General features: G+C 40.6%; 1 protein-coding gene across 1 annotated transcript in view; it reads right to left on the bottom strand.

Annotated features, from left to right (window-relative positions):
- The window catches only part of Adamts20 (ADAM metallopeptidase with thrombospondin type 1 motif 20), an 83,072-nt gene that overhangs the window by 13,788 nt on the left and 53,063 nt on the right, over positions 1–16,221 (bottom strand). The window contains exons 12-19 of the mRNA XM_059247991.1: positions 14,492–14,659; positions 8,601–8,774; positions 7,811–7,981; positions 5,640–5,840; positions 4,744–4,873; positions 4,451–4,545; positions 4,274–4,365; positions 3,128–3,261 (exon numbers count right to left, since the gene is read on the bottom strand). Of these exons, the coding sequence (XP_059103974.1) occupies positions 3,128–3,261; positions 4,274–4,365; positions 4,451–4,545; positions 4,744–4,873; positions 5,640–5,840; positions 7,811–7,981; positions 8,601–8,774; positions 14,492–14,659 (1,165 nt within the window). The remainder of the gene's footprint in view (positions 1–3,127; positions 3,262–4,273; positions 4,366–4,450; positions 4,546–4,743; positions 4,874–5,639; positions 5,841–7,810; positions 7,982–8,600; positions 8,775–14,491; positions 14,660–16,221) is intronic.

The following is a 16,221-nucleotide window of genomic DNA, read 5'->3' as shown; positions in this document are numbered from 1 at the left end:
ATTATGAAAATGATCAGACCTTTCACAATCCATCAGAGGAATTGGGTGCCCCTCTCAAGCCTCAGACAATGTGGCCACGGTGGTGAGCTTACATGTGGCGTGGGTGGAGTATATACCACAGGGAACTGACAAACAGTACCAATCGGAGCCATTCAGGGATAGGTAGCTATTAGATATGCATCCCTATTCTATGCTTCTTTGTGGCGCTATAGACTAGACTGGTGAAGAACATAGACAAAATTTCAAAGTGTGGTTTGCCATCTCCTCCAACAGCATGAGCAGTCAATAACATCCATTTCATTGTGATAATCAGTAGTGTGTACATAGTCCACTTGCCTCTGATGAGTTCCAGCACATCAACTATTACTGGGCACCATTCCTTGGATTCTTTGCAGGCATGTCTAACTTTATGTGCCCAAAGTAAAATGCATTTATCTGTTTCTCTTCACTCGTTATGCTAGTTTTGACTCATCATTTTACCTGAATTATTACATTCAATTACTAGTCATTTCTATGGCTACAATTTGTTCTCCAGCACCCAGGTATTTTCTTCTTTCTTATGACTTCACTCCTGTGGTTTCTATGGATTATAATACAAATTCAACAGTGCATAGCAGTCCTCTCCTCTTATCTAAAGGACATGGCTTCAGGCCTCCCTCAGCTTCCCTTCTGTAGATAATACTGACCCTTATTGAAAAGCTGGAAGCTGAATCATGTCAGCTGTACACAACAAATTCATTACCAGGTTTAGAGGAGGGAGGCCACTGATGGCTTTGATAAGGACTGTGTCGGATGAGAAGGCAATAGAAGCTACTTGCAGTAAGTTCAGGATAGGATAGGAAAGGAAAAGTGACGGGGGGGGGGGAAGGGATAGTGTCTCATTTAAGAAATGTTACTATCAAGAAACACAGAGAAATGACGTGTGGTGGCACGTGGCTTTAAGGCCAACCAGGACAGCCAGAGCTACATAGAGAGACCCTGTCTTAAAAGAGAGAGAGAGAGAGAGAGAGAGAGAGAGAGAGAGAGAGAGAGAGAGAAGAGAAGAGAAGAGAGAGAAGAGGAGAGGAGAGGAGAGGAGAGGAGAGGAGAGGAGAGGAGAGGAGAGGAGAAGAGAAGAGAAGAGAAGAGAAGAGAAGAGAAGAGAAGAGAAGAGAAGAGAAGAGAAGAGAAGAGAAGAGAAGAGAAATTAGAAAGAAAGTAACCAGAGGGTATGACTTGCTCTTAATTATAATGGAAGCACTAAGAGCATATTGCATGGATCATGTAAATGTCCCAACAAAGAAGAATTGCTGACATAGAAGAGAGAATGAGAGTTGCTGAAATAAGGTCCTTGAGTCATATCTAAGATAACCAAGGAGATTTGCTTTCACCAAGAGCAGGAACAGAACGGTTCAATGACAATAACTAAACGAAGAGGCGATGCATGGGTAAAGTTTCTGTCAACTGGTAGTGCAGTGGCAGGAACTCAGGAAATTCCCTTTGGGTTGTGCTCTTCGTCTTTCCTACTAAATGAGGAAGCAAGGTCACCATTAGCAAAGTGGAAGACGGAAGATGCTGACATGTTAGAAATTTAAAACTGGAAAAGAAGGCGCGGTTTGAGCACAAGGACCATAGAAGGGGAGTGTACAAGACACACACAACAGGTTTGCTTGGTAGGGACAGGCGTACAGGAAAAGCTTAGCAGACACGCATTTAAAATGAGACCAGTCGGGACTGAGAACCACTTGTGACAACTGGGTAGAAACACAGCTCAACTATAGCATTTCAAAAAACAAAATAGAGCAAAATATAAGGGGGCTGGAGAGATGGATCGGCGGTTAAGACACCTGCTGTCCTTGCAGAAGAATGGAGTTTGGGGCCCAGCGCTGTGCGGATGGCTCACAACTACCTGTAACTTTCAGAGGCAGAGGACCGGATACCCTCTTCTGGCCTCCTCAGGTACCCACACTCATGCATACATAATGTCTCCCCCAAAATAATAATAACACAAGTCTTTATTGTAAGCCATAAAGATAAATATGTTTGTACTCATTTTGTTCTCTCATATAGAAGAGTCTATGCTTTAAGGTGGGGCCTTTGGGAAAGGATTGTATTGGATTTGGTCACCAGGGTGGATCCCAAATGATGGAACCTGCTGGGTACCCGAAGAGAGAAACCATATTATTATATACACACATACAATCCCATGACATGCAGACAGAGGAGACCCACACCAAGGCTTGTGCTGTGCTAACTGATCTTTACTTTATAAAGCAACCTGCCTCAGGTCTATCAGGAGTTATAAAACTGGACTAAAACACTGCAGTAAAGGTCAGTTTTCAGTAAATGGTAACTGTCATTATGAGAACAACATCAAATCCCCACATGGTTACAATTTAAATACTGCACAGTCGTGCAAATTCTGTCTCTATGCATGGTGTAAGGTGCTGGGTTCAGTGAGGATGGAGATAGAATCTCTGGTGATGGGCACTCTTGCTTCTTCATGCAGAGATATAACTCTCAGCATGAAGCTGCACTGTGGCCGGCATACTGCAGGGTCCAGAGGTACCTGTGACCTGAGTGAACTACCAGTTAATTTCTGGAAATATGGCATGTTCTCCAACCTGACTTCTCTGAGCAGGTCTTCATTCCACCTCAGTGGTGCTTAACTGACTATAAACTGGTGCAAGTCACTCTCATAAGAGAAACTTAATTTTATCATCTGTGACATGTTGATGCATTATCTGTCTTATCTGATACAAGGTTGTTTAAAAGATAAAATGATATGACATACGGGAAAACATAATACTCAATAGCTTATAATCTGGAACTCATGTTATTGCTTTAAATCTTACCAAAAAACCTTACACTGATGTTGAGGATATTAATTTCTTTCAACTTAATATGGTTGGGGAATTTTTAAGGTATCTTTTAAGTAAGACAGCATTATTTGAGGGAACTATCTTATTACCATCACTATATGACATTTTCATGTCATTATAGAGAATGTATGTTCCTAATAATTGTAAAGAAAACCATTCTGTACAATGCTGGGTTCTTCATTATACCCTGACATATATCAGTACCTGGCTGGACTTTTCCTTAGCAAATGGAGGCCTTTTGTTTTCCAAAGAGACCCAGCACTTACTTTTGATTTGCATAGAAGTGAGATCAACTCTCACTTTGCTGAAAACAGTGTATCCAGCAGACAGGTAGTCATTTTTACACACACAGTCTTGCCTCCGGCTTCCATTGAAGGGACATTCATAGGGATTTTGAAGTCTGTAACAACATTGGAACATTTTATTAATTGATGCATTTGTTAGACCCCAGTGCGGTAAATGATGAACTTCGAAGAGGTGAAACAGAGCCGGGCAGTGGTGGCGCATACTTTGAATCCTGGCACTCAGAGGCAGAGGAGGTGGATCTCTGAGTTGGAAGCTAACCTGGTCTACAGAGAAAGTTCTAGGACAGCCAGGGCTACATACAGATACAGATACACACACACACACACACACACACACACACACACACACTCACACACACACACACACAAAGAGGTAAAATAGAAGAAGTACTTTTGTTCTTCCACACCATAGTGACAACATGCTAACTGAGAAGAAGCAGAATTCACCATGACTAATGTGGTCATTTGAATATAATTGGCCCCATAATCTCACAGGGAATGGCACTACTAGGAGGTGTGGCTTTGTTGGAGTGGGTATGGCCTTGTTGGAGGAAGTGTGTCACTGTGGGGGTGGGCTTTGAGGTTTCCTGTGCTCAGGATACCACCCATGTCTCAGTCAACTTCCTGTTGCCTGAAAGATGTAGGACTCTCAGCTACCTCTCCAGCACCATGTCTGCCTGCATCCTGCCATGATGATAATGGACTGAACCTCTGAAAGTGTAAGCAAGCCCCTTTTCCTTACAAGAGTTGCCATGGTCGTGGTGTCTCTACACAGCAATAGAAACCCTAAAACAACTAACATGCAGAATTCTTAGTGGGAAATTCAAGGAATATTTCTAAAAAAAAAAAAAAAAACAGAGATGTAATTCTCCCAGCTTTTGTTGCTGTAATTAATTGGATTTTTATGAAAATAGTCTTAAACTTATCCCTTCTGTATTATCCCATACTCATACTCTTTGTGATTACAGGCTAACACATGGCTAAGGTCCTAGTGTGTCCACCTCCTTCTCAATTGCCTGTTCCACATGTGAGCAATCCCAGTGTCGTGCCAAAGGCTCAATACCTGTGGGCCCTAAAAATGCACAGATACAACAAAGTATCTCATACCTAAGGCCATATACTTCAGAAAAGTTGTCTTCACCTTTGACCAATGGTAAATATTCTTTTGGGTTCTCCAGTTGCATGCCAGAGCAGTGGATCTAAGGGGTAGACACAAATATCTAGAAAACACTTTCCAGAGACAGGATCAAAGTTAAAATAGATTAGAAATGGTTTTCATAATACCTTGACTATTCTTCCCCTGATGTTAAGGTTGTAGTCACCATCTTTGGTAATGTTGTTTGTAACTTGGATTTCTTTGCAGGTGGTAAATAATTTACCTTCAAGGACAAATTAAAGCAACACATTAACACTGAACAAATCCTAAACAGCATGGACTTGATGATCAGAATCAGCGCTGTACTCTGAAGGTCAGACACTGTCTCGCAGAGTGTGACAACGGTACATATCTAGTTTCACATTTTAACTAAAGCTTGGGAACACTCGATGCTGGGTAGATTTTGGAGTCTATTACTTACAGTCATTGGCATAACATTTCTTTTGAGCATCTGGCTTTAAACGCTTTAAACATAAGTCACTGGGCCAAGCGTTTTCAGTCCTGCATTCTACTCTTCTCTCCATTATCCCATTTCCACAAGTTACTGAGCACTGTCAACACAGTAAAGTTTGAGGTAAAATGTATAACAAATAATAAGGCCAGGAAACCCATACTGCCTTCTCCAAGACTACGCTCTTTTAGAACAAAGTGAGGATCAGTAATGGTTAGAACTATGGAAGATGCGAAAATATTCTGGGCAGGATAGCCACTGGGAAAAAAAATATCCTTCAATATGAGGCTGCAGCTGTTGTTTCTCAGGTACTGGTTTCTTGTCATTTATTTTATATAGTTGTATCATTAGCACACTACAAGCATTCAGGAAACATTAATTGACGAGGCTTATTAAAACTGCTTATATATGTGTAGCATACTGCAAATACTTAATAAACATTAATCTCATTTACTACTGTTATTATGGCTACTTAGAGGTTTTCCTTGTGATGAAATTATGGAGTAATGTTATTTTATTTCCATGAATTAACTTGATAAGTAGAATGTAGCATAAATAACATTATTATGGATATTTTGGAGAAAGCTGCTTCACGTAGCTGATGTTTCTGAAATACCTACATGAAGTCCAGCCACTGTACATGTTCTCCAAGGACTACAAATGAGGATTATTGTTATCTTCTTATAAGCAAGTTAGGATAAGCACAGAAAGGATAAGATATTTATACAAGTAACTAATAAAATGGTTTTTAGACAATGGTGTAGAAGATAACTTGGAAGATCTTAATAGTTAAAATGCAGATTACCAGGCATCCACCTTTGAAAAGCCTTAAGCAAAGGGCCTAAAATTCAGAATTCCGGACTGACCTTGCTCCATTTTCCCACTTTCCAAGTGGCTATGTGCAAACAGCTTCCAATGTCACATTTGTACACATGAGGAGAAGATGTCACGGGGCATTCTCCATACTCTACAGGCCGAAGCTGATGGAATGCATGCTTTTTAGAGGACTGGATCCTGGTGCAGTATGTGATCTTCTGTGGGCTAGTGAACCCACAGTTACCTGCACACTGAAAATTTCACACTGGTAAGGAAAATAGGGAATTCTGAAACTCACCCAAGGCCTAATGTCTGTCAGCTGCTTAATATGTATCACTCATATCAGTTTTACCTCAACTAGTTTAACCAGCTTCATTCATGGTGGGGAAGCAAAGGTACAGAGACCCTTAGGCAGCTTACACAGAGTCACACCAGAAAATACAAAACGTCAAGGCCCAGCCTAGATTTAACATCTGAGGAGCCTGTAAGGTTTTTCTTTTTCCATTCTTGAACCCTCTATTCTGTCTACTGGACCTAGTTTCCCATTCTGATGTCGTTCTGACAGTTTTGGTTCTTCACACAATAAAATCTTAAGACAGAAATGTTGTAGAATATTATTGTAAGATGTGTTAATTTGTTTATGCTTTGGAACATTTGTTTAATGATGCAACAACGTGTAGCATTCTTTTATGTTGCATTTGTTTACTTCTGTGAAGCTGTGTTACTGTGCCTGCCTAAACACCTGATGGCCTAATAAAGAGCTGAATGGTCATGAGCAAGACAGGAGAAAGGATAGGCAGAGCTGGCAGGAAGGGAGAATAAGAAGAAGGAAAAATTTGGAAGGAAAGAAGGAAAGAGAGAGAACAAGGAGGATGCGAGGGGCCAGCCACTCAGCTACACAGTCAGCCATGAAGTAAGAGTAAAAGTAAGATACCCAGAAGTAAGAAAAGGAAAAACCCAGAGGCAAAAGGTAGATGGGATAATTTAAAGTTAAGAAAAGCTGGCAAGAAACAAGTCAAGCTAAGGCCAGGCATTTATAATTAAGAATAAGCCTCCATGTGTGAATTATTTGGGAGCTGGGTGGCAGGCCCCCCAAAAGAGCAAAAACAACCAACAACACGGAAAGAACTCAGAAATCTGTGTGTTCTTTCTTCCACAGGATTGTTTGAATATGCTGAGCCCCTTACAATTTGACATGAGTCTTAGGAGCAGCTTGCCAAATTTGTGTGAAAGCTGGTCAGAATTTTGTGAAAAGGTCAATCACAACATGTGGCTCATTGAGTTTCAACAGAGATGCCAAGTGAACTCAGTGGCGGAATAATAACCTCTTCCTCAAGTTGTGTTGGGTTCATAGGGCAGCCATGTGCAATTTTGTAGACATGGATGATGACTTCATATTACAAATGAAAACAGTAAAAATATATCAGACCTAAATAAACGAACTAAAATTATAAGACTTAGAAAAAATATAGGTGTACATCCCTCTGGCCAAAACTGGGCAGTGATTTTATAGATGTGAAACCTAAAATCCAAAGAACCACAATAGCAAAAGGACTAATCAGATTGACATCAAAATTTAAAATGTGTATCAAGAAATTACCAAGCATGGGAAACCTACCTTCTAGTTGTCAGTCAGGGGAGCCCAAGAGACCTCTCCCCAAACAATATAGGTTATCGCCATTGCCTTGGTCAACCCCCAGAACTTGAAGGTGAGACTCTATTGTTGAAGATACCATATGGCTTGTAGGGATTGAGCTAGAACTGACCTGGAAGCTTCCTCCCTGAGGACAAGATCTCATAGGATTGGAAGGCACTAAGGTAGAGAAGCAATTAAGTCCTATCCTGCAGCAAAGTCTATGAACTGTAACAATGACCAGCATGGCAAGATATGCTCAAGAGTGAGATAGTGCTACATATCTGAGAAGTGATCAGCAGTTGTCTAATTGGACTTAAGACCCACTTACTAAGTAAAAGTTCATATCCTGATACTAGTCAACTAGTAACTACTAATAAACTAGTCAGCTACCTGCAGCTGGTGAGGTCATAAACCCAGAGGATACCTACTTTCCTGGACCAGCTTCATTCCCAATAGCGTTCTAAACCCCTGTTTTACACCCACAGATGAGTGTAACTCTAATTCCCTCATCAAAGACACTTTTTTTTTTCTTTTTGCCAGGGTGTTTTATGACTGCGAAAGGGAAGGAAACTAACATAACCTTACCTGTGATGAGTCTCCTGTCACCACCACATACTTGCAGAGAGGATTCCTACACTTTTTGATTGACAGAGGTCTCATTAAAGGGTCGCAGAAACTTTCATTCACTTGTATATTTTGGTCAGTCATGCATTGCACTAGACGGTAGGTCTCTTTTTTCTTACACGATGTTGAACACTGGAAGTGCAATGAGAAACCCAGTGACAGTTTCCTGTGTGCCATGTCCTCGAAAGTTTGCTTGTCAATTATGGGTGGAGTGGTACATAATCGCAAAGTCAGGACTCCAGAGGGGAGGCAGGAGGATCAGGAGTTCCCGGGTAACCAGGGCTACAGGAGCCTCTGTCTCAAATTATGGGAGTAGGGGAAGACAGGACAGAAAAGGGAAGGGAAGAGAAAAAGAGGGGAAGGGAAAAGGAGAAGAGGGGAGGGGAGGGAAGAGGAGGGGAGGGGAGGGAACAGAACAGAATGGAAGGCAACAGAGAAAAAACTGAGGCAACTTGAGTTCAACTCTAATATCCACACAAGGTCCTCTGACCCCCACATATGGGCCAAAACAAACACACAGCAGCTTTCACAATTCTCATCTCTCTCTCCTCTCTCTCTGTCTCTCTCTGTCTCTCTCTGTCTCTCTCTCTCTCTCTCTCTCTCTCTCTCTCTCTCTCTCTCTCTCTCTCTCTCACACACACACACACACACACACACACACACATACACATTCACACACACGTGCATATACAAGATAAGTTTTTAAAAATGGGAAAACAAAGGAAAAGGCCACGCCCTTGTTAACGCTCACATCCAGCCAGGCTCCTGTGGTCCACCGGTACTTCCTGCAGTCTTGATGCCAGCACTGCCGGTGCTCCTGAGGCCGGGTGGCTGGATCACACATGTCTTCAGTCACCGGACCAGTGCCTCTCAGTCTGCAGTACACCTCCCTCTGCTGCAGCCCTGACCCACAGGTCACTGAGCACTGCAAAGGAGCCCAGAGGATCTCAACAATGTAGCTAGCAAATAACAAATCACAGATTGGTAGCAAAATAGAGCATTGCACGTTTTCTTATTTGTCATAAACATGTCCCTGATATTATATGACATGTTAGACAGAAAATCATAAAATGAATGTGTTTACCATTGTCGTATCTAGAGATTCTATATAAATATAAAGATTTTTAAAAAGCTGTTATTCACAAAGTACTTCAAGTTTTCTGGAAACTGTCAACTGAATCAGGCTATGCTCAATGGCATCCAGGTGTGGTAAGCCTTTCCTGAGTTAAATATACTTAATGTCCATAAAAATTATGCCACTACATTGTTCTAAATGAGACTTAAATTGTAGTACTATGCTCATTACTTTTCATTGAGCAGTAATTTCTAAGACTTTCGTTATATTCACATTTTTATGTGCAACACCCACTATAATTTGAACCTGTTGGGGGGGTCCAAATATTTGTTAAGCTGTTGAGTCTTGTTTATATTTCTATGGGCAGCATTCTGGAGAAGCGTGTATAAATGGTAAATGGAGACAACCTTGTCATGGTCTTTCAGTCTTCATTTTTCTCAGCATTATTAACGAAAATTTGTTACTGTCCATATTTCTACAAACACTTCTTTCAGTGGTTCAGAGATTCTCAAAGCCTGGAGCTCTGAGGTCACCTCTCTGCTCTTCCTCCCAGTGCTCACCAGGCTTACTCTTCCCCCATACACAGCAGTGCAAGCCTTTATTACACACGCCTCCGGGCTCCTCCTGCTCTGTGCTGGTACCCAGTTCCACATCCACACCCTCACTTTGATACTTGTTACGGTGGTACCACCATCGCTTGTGACTTTCCATCTTCCTCTGTGTTTCTATTCATATGGATGGCTCATAAATAACAGACATTTATGCCTCGCGGGTGGAAAGTTCAAAGAAAGCACCTGAATATTTGATGTCTGGCGAAGAGATGCTTCCTGCCTGACAGATGGTCACCTTTTCACCCTCACACATAACATGGACTAGGAGCTCTCTAAAAGCCCCTTTTACATGGAAGATAGTATCAATTACGGGGGCTCCACTCTCAAGACTCTAAAAGTCCCTACCTCCAATAGCATTACTGGGGGGAGGGGGGCAACAGTTTAACATACGGATTTGGGGGGAACACAAACTCTTAGCATGATGAAGGATACTTGAAGCTTCACTCTCTCTGTTGAGGCTTCACTGGGTTGCCTTCTAGGAATGGGGACTCTGCAAGTTTTCAACTCTGGGATGTCAGGTGTTTCCAAACCCAGTCATATCTAAACAGCAGATACTGAAAATAACAGAGAGCTGTGAAGCCAATATTAACAACACATGGAGATGGTTGGAGGCTATTTATTAATTGTGAATTTGGTTGTCTGTGTCCCCTGTTATTCCAGAAAAGATTAGAGGTCACATAGGGTAATAATGTTTGAAGACTCATTGATATTCTCAACAGAGATTTTATAAGAAAAAAAATCTAGTTGTTTTTCAAGCTCTGTTTTCTTTGTTTTTTGTTTTTTTGTGGGTCTTTTTGTGGGTTTTTTTGTGTTTTTTTGTGGGTTTTTTTTTTGCAGGTACCGTAGAGAATCTAGCCCCCTCTTCTCTACTGCAAGATATGTTTTGTTATAAGAAAAATATTTAAATCCCACAAACGCTAAGATCTGAACTTACCCACTGTCTCAGATCACTCACATACCACAGCAGCTTTTCACTTGAGTGGCTCCCGAGTCAGACCCCGTGGCTTGCATGTGTAAGTGGCTACCACAGACTTCAAGGATACATTCTGTCTTCTCACTTCTGAAGACTGTGCATATTTCTCCAGCTTACATTGACCTGCATGCTATACATAAGCTACTGCGTTCTGCCAACTCATTAAATGTGTTCACCAAAAGGCCATCTGGCTCTCGGTATAGGGGTAACAATGCATGCTCTGCAGCACACGTAATACGAGGTAGGCCCACATACCTAGATGCAGTTTAGCTCATCTGAATCTCTTAGAAAAATGACTAGCCTATAAAGTAGTCCTGTTTTATAGTTCTGTAAACCTTCCAGACATTCTTAGAAACATAAACTGTATTTGAATAAGATCCTCACTGTAACCTTGAAAAGGAGGCCTTGAAAAAATTAGTTTACAAAACACATTTAAGTAAGAGGTTCTACCAAACAAATAATGCTTCCTTTAATCAACAAAACACAGAGTTTGTTTGGTTTTGACTTTTAGTCATAGCGTACATTTAGAAAAAAAACCCATGGAGGTCTTAAATAGCTATATTAGTATATAGAATGCTATGTTCTTAACATGGACCTCTTCCCTAAAAGGAACACACCCAGAGATGCCATTAAAAAGAATGTATTCCCCAGTACTGTTTTCCACATCAAATTTCGGCTAATTAAATAAATTATACTTTTAGAAGATCCTATCTTAACCTTACATATTTGGTGAAGGTTATTATTATTTACAGAGTTGCTCAGAATAGAAATATGGAGTCTTATCTCTTTTATTTCCTTCTCTTAGTGTGTTGGTCACTCAGTAGGTTCTCTCAATTCTTCTATTTATCAGTTAGCTGCTGGATCTTTCTCACAACTACCTTGTTCGGGTGATTGAATAGAATAGAATGAAATCCTTTTAACAGCTTTCTGAGTTGCCCAGCATGTTGGCCGTGATCAAGAGGAGATGAATGAGTGAGTTCAGGGTTACATCTCCATCTGTTCTCAGAGCTACAGTGGCTTCCCTAGGTATGTGGTAACCATTACCTACATTCTTATAGTGTGAGCTAAAATACGATAGTGTCACTTAATATCTTGTATGACTTACCATTGTCTTTAATATGTAAGCCTGAAACCCACCCCATGTTTACTTCTACAGCACTGTCCCAGGTTACTATCTCAGCTGTCTCAAAGACAATGGCTATCCTGTTTACCAAGTACCTCACTCCACACATAGCCAAATTCCTTTTATTTTGAACATGGTGCCTTAGTTACAAAAGGACTTGCCATCTTTTCATTGATTATACTTGTCACAGTGTGTTTCTGTTAAACATGGAGGACTGTTGTACACCTCTGGACCCTAATGTGCAAAACAACAGCAGATTAGCTCTCCCAAAGAGGGCAAAACACTGAAAAGGCACTGGACAACAAAGTCCACAGATATTTCCAATACACAGTGGGCAACTCTTGAGTTGAGCTCAGGTAGGACCAAGGGGACATGATTGTGAAGTAGGAGAATGATTTGCTCTTCTTGGTCACCAACGTTCCTGTGGGTCCCAAACATCTTTCTCTGCTAAATCTGTTCATGACTGTGTCTTGGGGGATTTTTTTTTTTCTGTCCTCTGACCATCTGCCCCACAAAAGCAAGCCCAGCATCCTTTCCCACAAGTTGGCTTGGCTTACTGCTAAACATGAAATGATGCAAGAACTGCTAAAGAAATGAGTTTCAGGCGCTTCAGAAGCAGAGATGAATGTTCAGAGCAAGAAAGACATGGATACTCTGTACAAAGTCTGCCTTCTTTTGAAATTGTTTCTCCTGGTCATAGATGTTAGCTCCATTCACCCACAAAGTCCCCAAGTTTCTGACAGAAACAAACGGCCACTTGTGTGGCTCTTGCCGTTTTATTCTACAAAAAGTACTCTCATGAAGCTAAAAGTTTCAGGCTTCCCTCGCCCTACAGCTGGTAATGTGGTCTGCACATGTGTAATTTCAGAGGGACTCACAAGATAATCGCTGGTGGCTTCTCTGTTCCAATTGCATAAATTGTAGGACTGCCTTAATATAATTATCATGAAATAAGTTCATTTTTGTTTCCACCTTGCATGATGCCTCAGCTACAAGGACTCATTTGGAAAACTGCTGGCCAGATTGTTGAAATGACTTTTAAAGGCATGCATTTCATTTGGTGTCTGGTAATGTTCCCAATGTAAGTATTTAGTGAAGCATGTTAATTACTGCTGCTAAACAATGATAAACATTGAAATATAAGACCATTGGTGTCTTCTTTCCAGATGTGTGGCTTTAGAGGCAAATTAAATACTTGAATCATTAAAACGAACAAATGAACTCACCACCCCTGCACACATACACACAACGTCCTAGAAACAAGAGGACCTTTCCTCATTTGTATTTAAGGAGTCCCAGCTTTGCTTGTTAACCCCACATTGAGCAGAGTCCTCAATGTGTCAAGTCCCCACTACGATACTGAGTATCATCCATACGAACAGTGTTTGTGTCTAGGGAAAAAATTTCCTGAATTCTTATCTCCCTTGATCAGGGCCAACCTAGTAGACAATTTAGAAAGACAACAGAAGAATCTCAGCCAGGCAGTGGATAGAAGAATCTCATTTCACTCTTTTCGCTTCAGAGATCAGTCAAATATCACCAAGCTCCCAGCACGATAACCCTTTGCGGAGGCTGCCTGTTCTATGGTGAAGCTAGAGGTTTTTGACTCAGTATCAACAAGATGACATGGTACCACTCCAAAGCCACCTGTCCAAGACTATGTAGGTTTGAGGTTCTTGTCTCTGAATATGCTGAGGCATACATCATCCACTTTTCTTTCAAAATTGAATTGTCAGTCTGGACTGTGGTGATATTTTAACTGTGTACCCCAATAAAGCTTTTCTATAAAGCCACTATAGTAAACATAGAAGTCAGGAAATGGTAGGTAGCACACGCCTTTAATCCTAACATTCAGGAAGCAGAGATCCATCCAGATCTCTGTGAGTTCAAGGCCACACTGGGAACAGTCAGGCGTGGTGGCACATGCCTTAAATTCCAACATCAGTTAAACATAAAGGTCTAGAGGTCTGTACAGGAAGACAGGAAGTGACAGAGCTGGGCAGAAAGAGGAAGTAATATAGCTGAGTGGAGAGAGGAAGTGAGATAGCAGGGACAGAAAGGCATATAGGTGTGGGTATACAGGAAGTATGTCTCTTTGGAAGCTGAGGAGTTGGTGAGGTGAGGTTAGCTATGGCTTGTCCCATTCCTCTGTTCTCTCAGTTTTAACCCCAATATCTGACTTCAGGTTTTTTTTATTAATAAGACCATTTAGCAATTTGTCTCACACTGGACCTCATTTGTTTATCTATTTCTCTGAGTTTTCTTAGCCCATCCAAAGTTACCTAGATCTCACACCTCAGTTGTTCCACCTCTAGTTGCAATTCTGCATGCAGTTTACTATCTGCTGCTCCAGGATGCCATCTTAACTCAACTCCAAGATTCTGAGATGCAAACAAGGCCATTATTTTAATACATCACTAGATATATTTTGTTGTTAGATAACCAAGATGATATCAGTGGCCATGGGCCCCATGTTCACTAGCAGAATTTCCTGTAAATATATAACCTCAAATAAACTCAAGTAACTAAATTATTTTACCAATAGACTTAAGCAAATGCAACAACACTATATAGTATTGAGTACAGTGCAGAAAATTCTATAATAAAAGACACTGTAAAGAAGTAAAACTCTCAAGTTTATTACAAATACTGAATTCAGATTTTAAAATGTAGATACAGATATCTAGAGATGATGTATAGATGGCAAGGAAGGGAAGAAGGAATGGAGATAGATAGATAGATAGATAGATAGATAGATAGATAGATAGATGATAGATAGATAGATAGATAGATAGACAGACAGACAGACAGACAGACAGATAATAGAGACAATATGTGATAGTTGTAAAATGCCACATACCTCCTTCCATCTATTGGCTTTCCATGAAGGGCATCGTCCCGATCTACAAGCTTTGTGAGTTCGAGGTTTCTGCAGATGACTGCAATATTTTTCTTCTAATTTTCTTCTGAATTGATCAATGCAAAGGACCTCTCGGTACTTTATACCTTTACCACAAGAAGCTGAGCACTACAGAAGATATATGAATACACTTAATGTGTTTTTATTAACTTATCTTCAAGAAATATAAAACAAAGTAAGCAAAACACCATTGCTTCGACATTCGTGTTACACATGGTCTGGCATTTCCAGTCAGTGAGAATTTGAAATTTACCAATCTGCTCTGGACTATTAATTGATACTAACATTTTAAACCAGCCATTCCTTCCATAGAAGTACTGACTGCCTAAAATGTGCAAGGCATAGACTCTGGCACATGAAGATGGATTTTCTAAAGTTCAAGACTGTCTTTAACTAACTGTATGTCATGTCCAAACCTGGGATCTGGTTTGTACATAGAGTCGCCATCTTGATATATGCATTGTCATATTTTTACACTACAATCTGATCTCTCTCCATATAAACAAAAAGTCCTCATAATCACTCAGTATAGTGAGCCAACTGAGAATGCAGTTTTGGTTTTTTTTTAATACATTATGTCTATATTTGGCACATCTCTATACTAGCAGTCATCTGATATAGACAGCAAAGGCTTTGAAAATATAATTCCATGCATCAGGCCAGTGCAGTGTGGTAAACAGCTCAGGTTTGTCATGGAACACTGCTTTCCTACCAGTTTCTTCCACTGGAATGGAGAGGTTAAAACACCAGTCCTACAAACTCCTCATAAAGATCAACATAAGAGGAAGAGTATGAACTGTCCAATACAGTCCTATGACCCGTGTAGACTCTTACAAAATATTAGATTCATCTGCCATTCTTCCTGAGTTCTCAGAGAGGACATAATAGATGGACCAGGGAAAAGTTGAGCAAGGAAGACATGGACCCTGGACAACTCCTATTTGCATCAATATGGAAGGAGTGTCTATCATCAGCCCTCCAATTTATACAGTTAAAAAAACACTTTTAAAATAGAAGTGGACATTCGATTCATTTAGAAATATGTAATAGTTTGTGGGAATATTAGATATTGTATTCTATATATATTTATAGCATGTATACATATATACATACATATATACATACACACACGTATTTAAAATTAGAGAGGCTTACAGGATGGCTCAGCAATTAAGAGTGCTTGCTGTTCAATCATGAGAACCAAAACTTGGATCCTAGCATCCACAAAACAATCTGAGTGTATCTCAAAAGCCTGCAACTCCAGCTTCCAGGATCCAGCATCCTTTTTAGCCTCTGCTCGTGTGTGTGTGTGTGTGTGTGTGTGTGTGTGTGTGTGTGTGTGTGTGTGTGTGCATGTGCAATACATGCTTCTATGTGTATGTTTGTGTCTATGTATGCACATTAACATATGTGCACCTACACTCATGTAGACTCATGTACACACATATATAAATTAAAGTCATTTGTTTGTTTGTTTTTGAGATAGCATGTCACTGTGTAGCCCTGGATGACATGGTGCTCACTATGTAGACCATGATGACCTTGAATGCACAGAAATCTGTGCTTCTGCCTCCTGAATGATGGGGTTAAAGATGTGCACCACCACACTCAGCCAAAATAAGTCTTAAACTTCATGCTGCTTTTGTAGAAGACTCAAGTTTGGTTCCCAG

This window comes from Peromyscus eremicus, chromosome 20 (assembly GCF_949786415.1).
Source record: "Peromyscus eremicus chromosome 20, PerEre_H2_v1, whole genome shotgun sequence".
NCBI classification, from domain to species: Eukaryota; Metazoa; Chordata; class Mammalia; order Rodentia; family Cricetidae; genus Peromyscus; species Peromyscus eremicus.
This window is presented reverse-complemented; position numbering and strand designations above follow the sequence as displayed.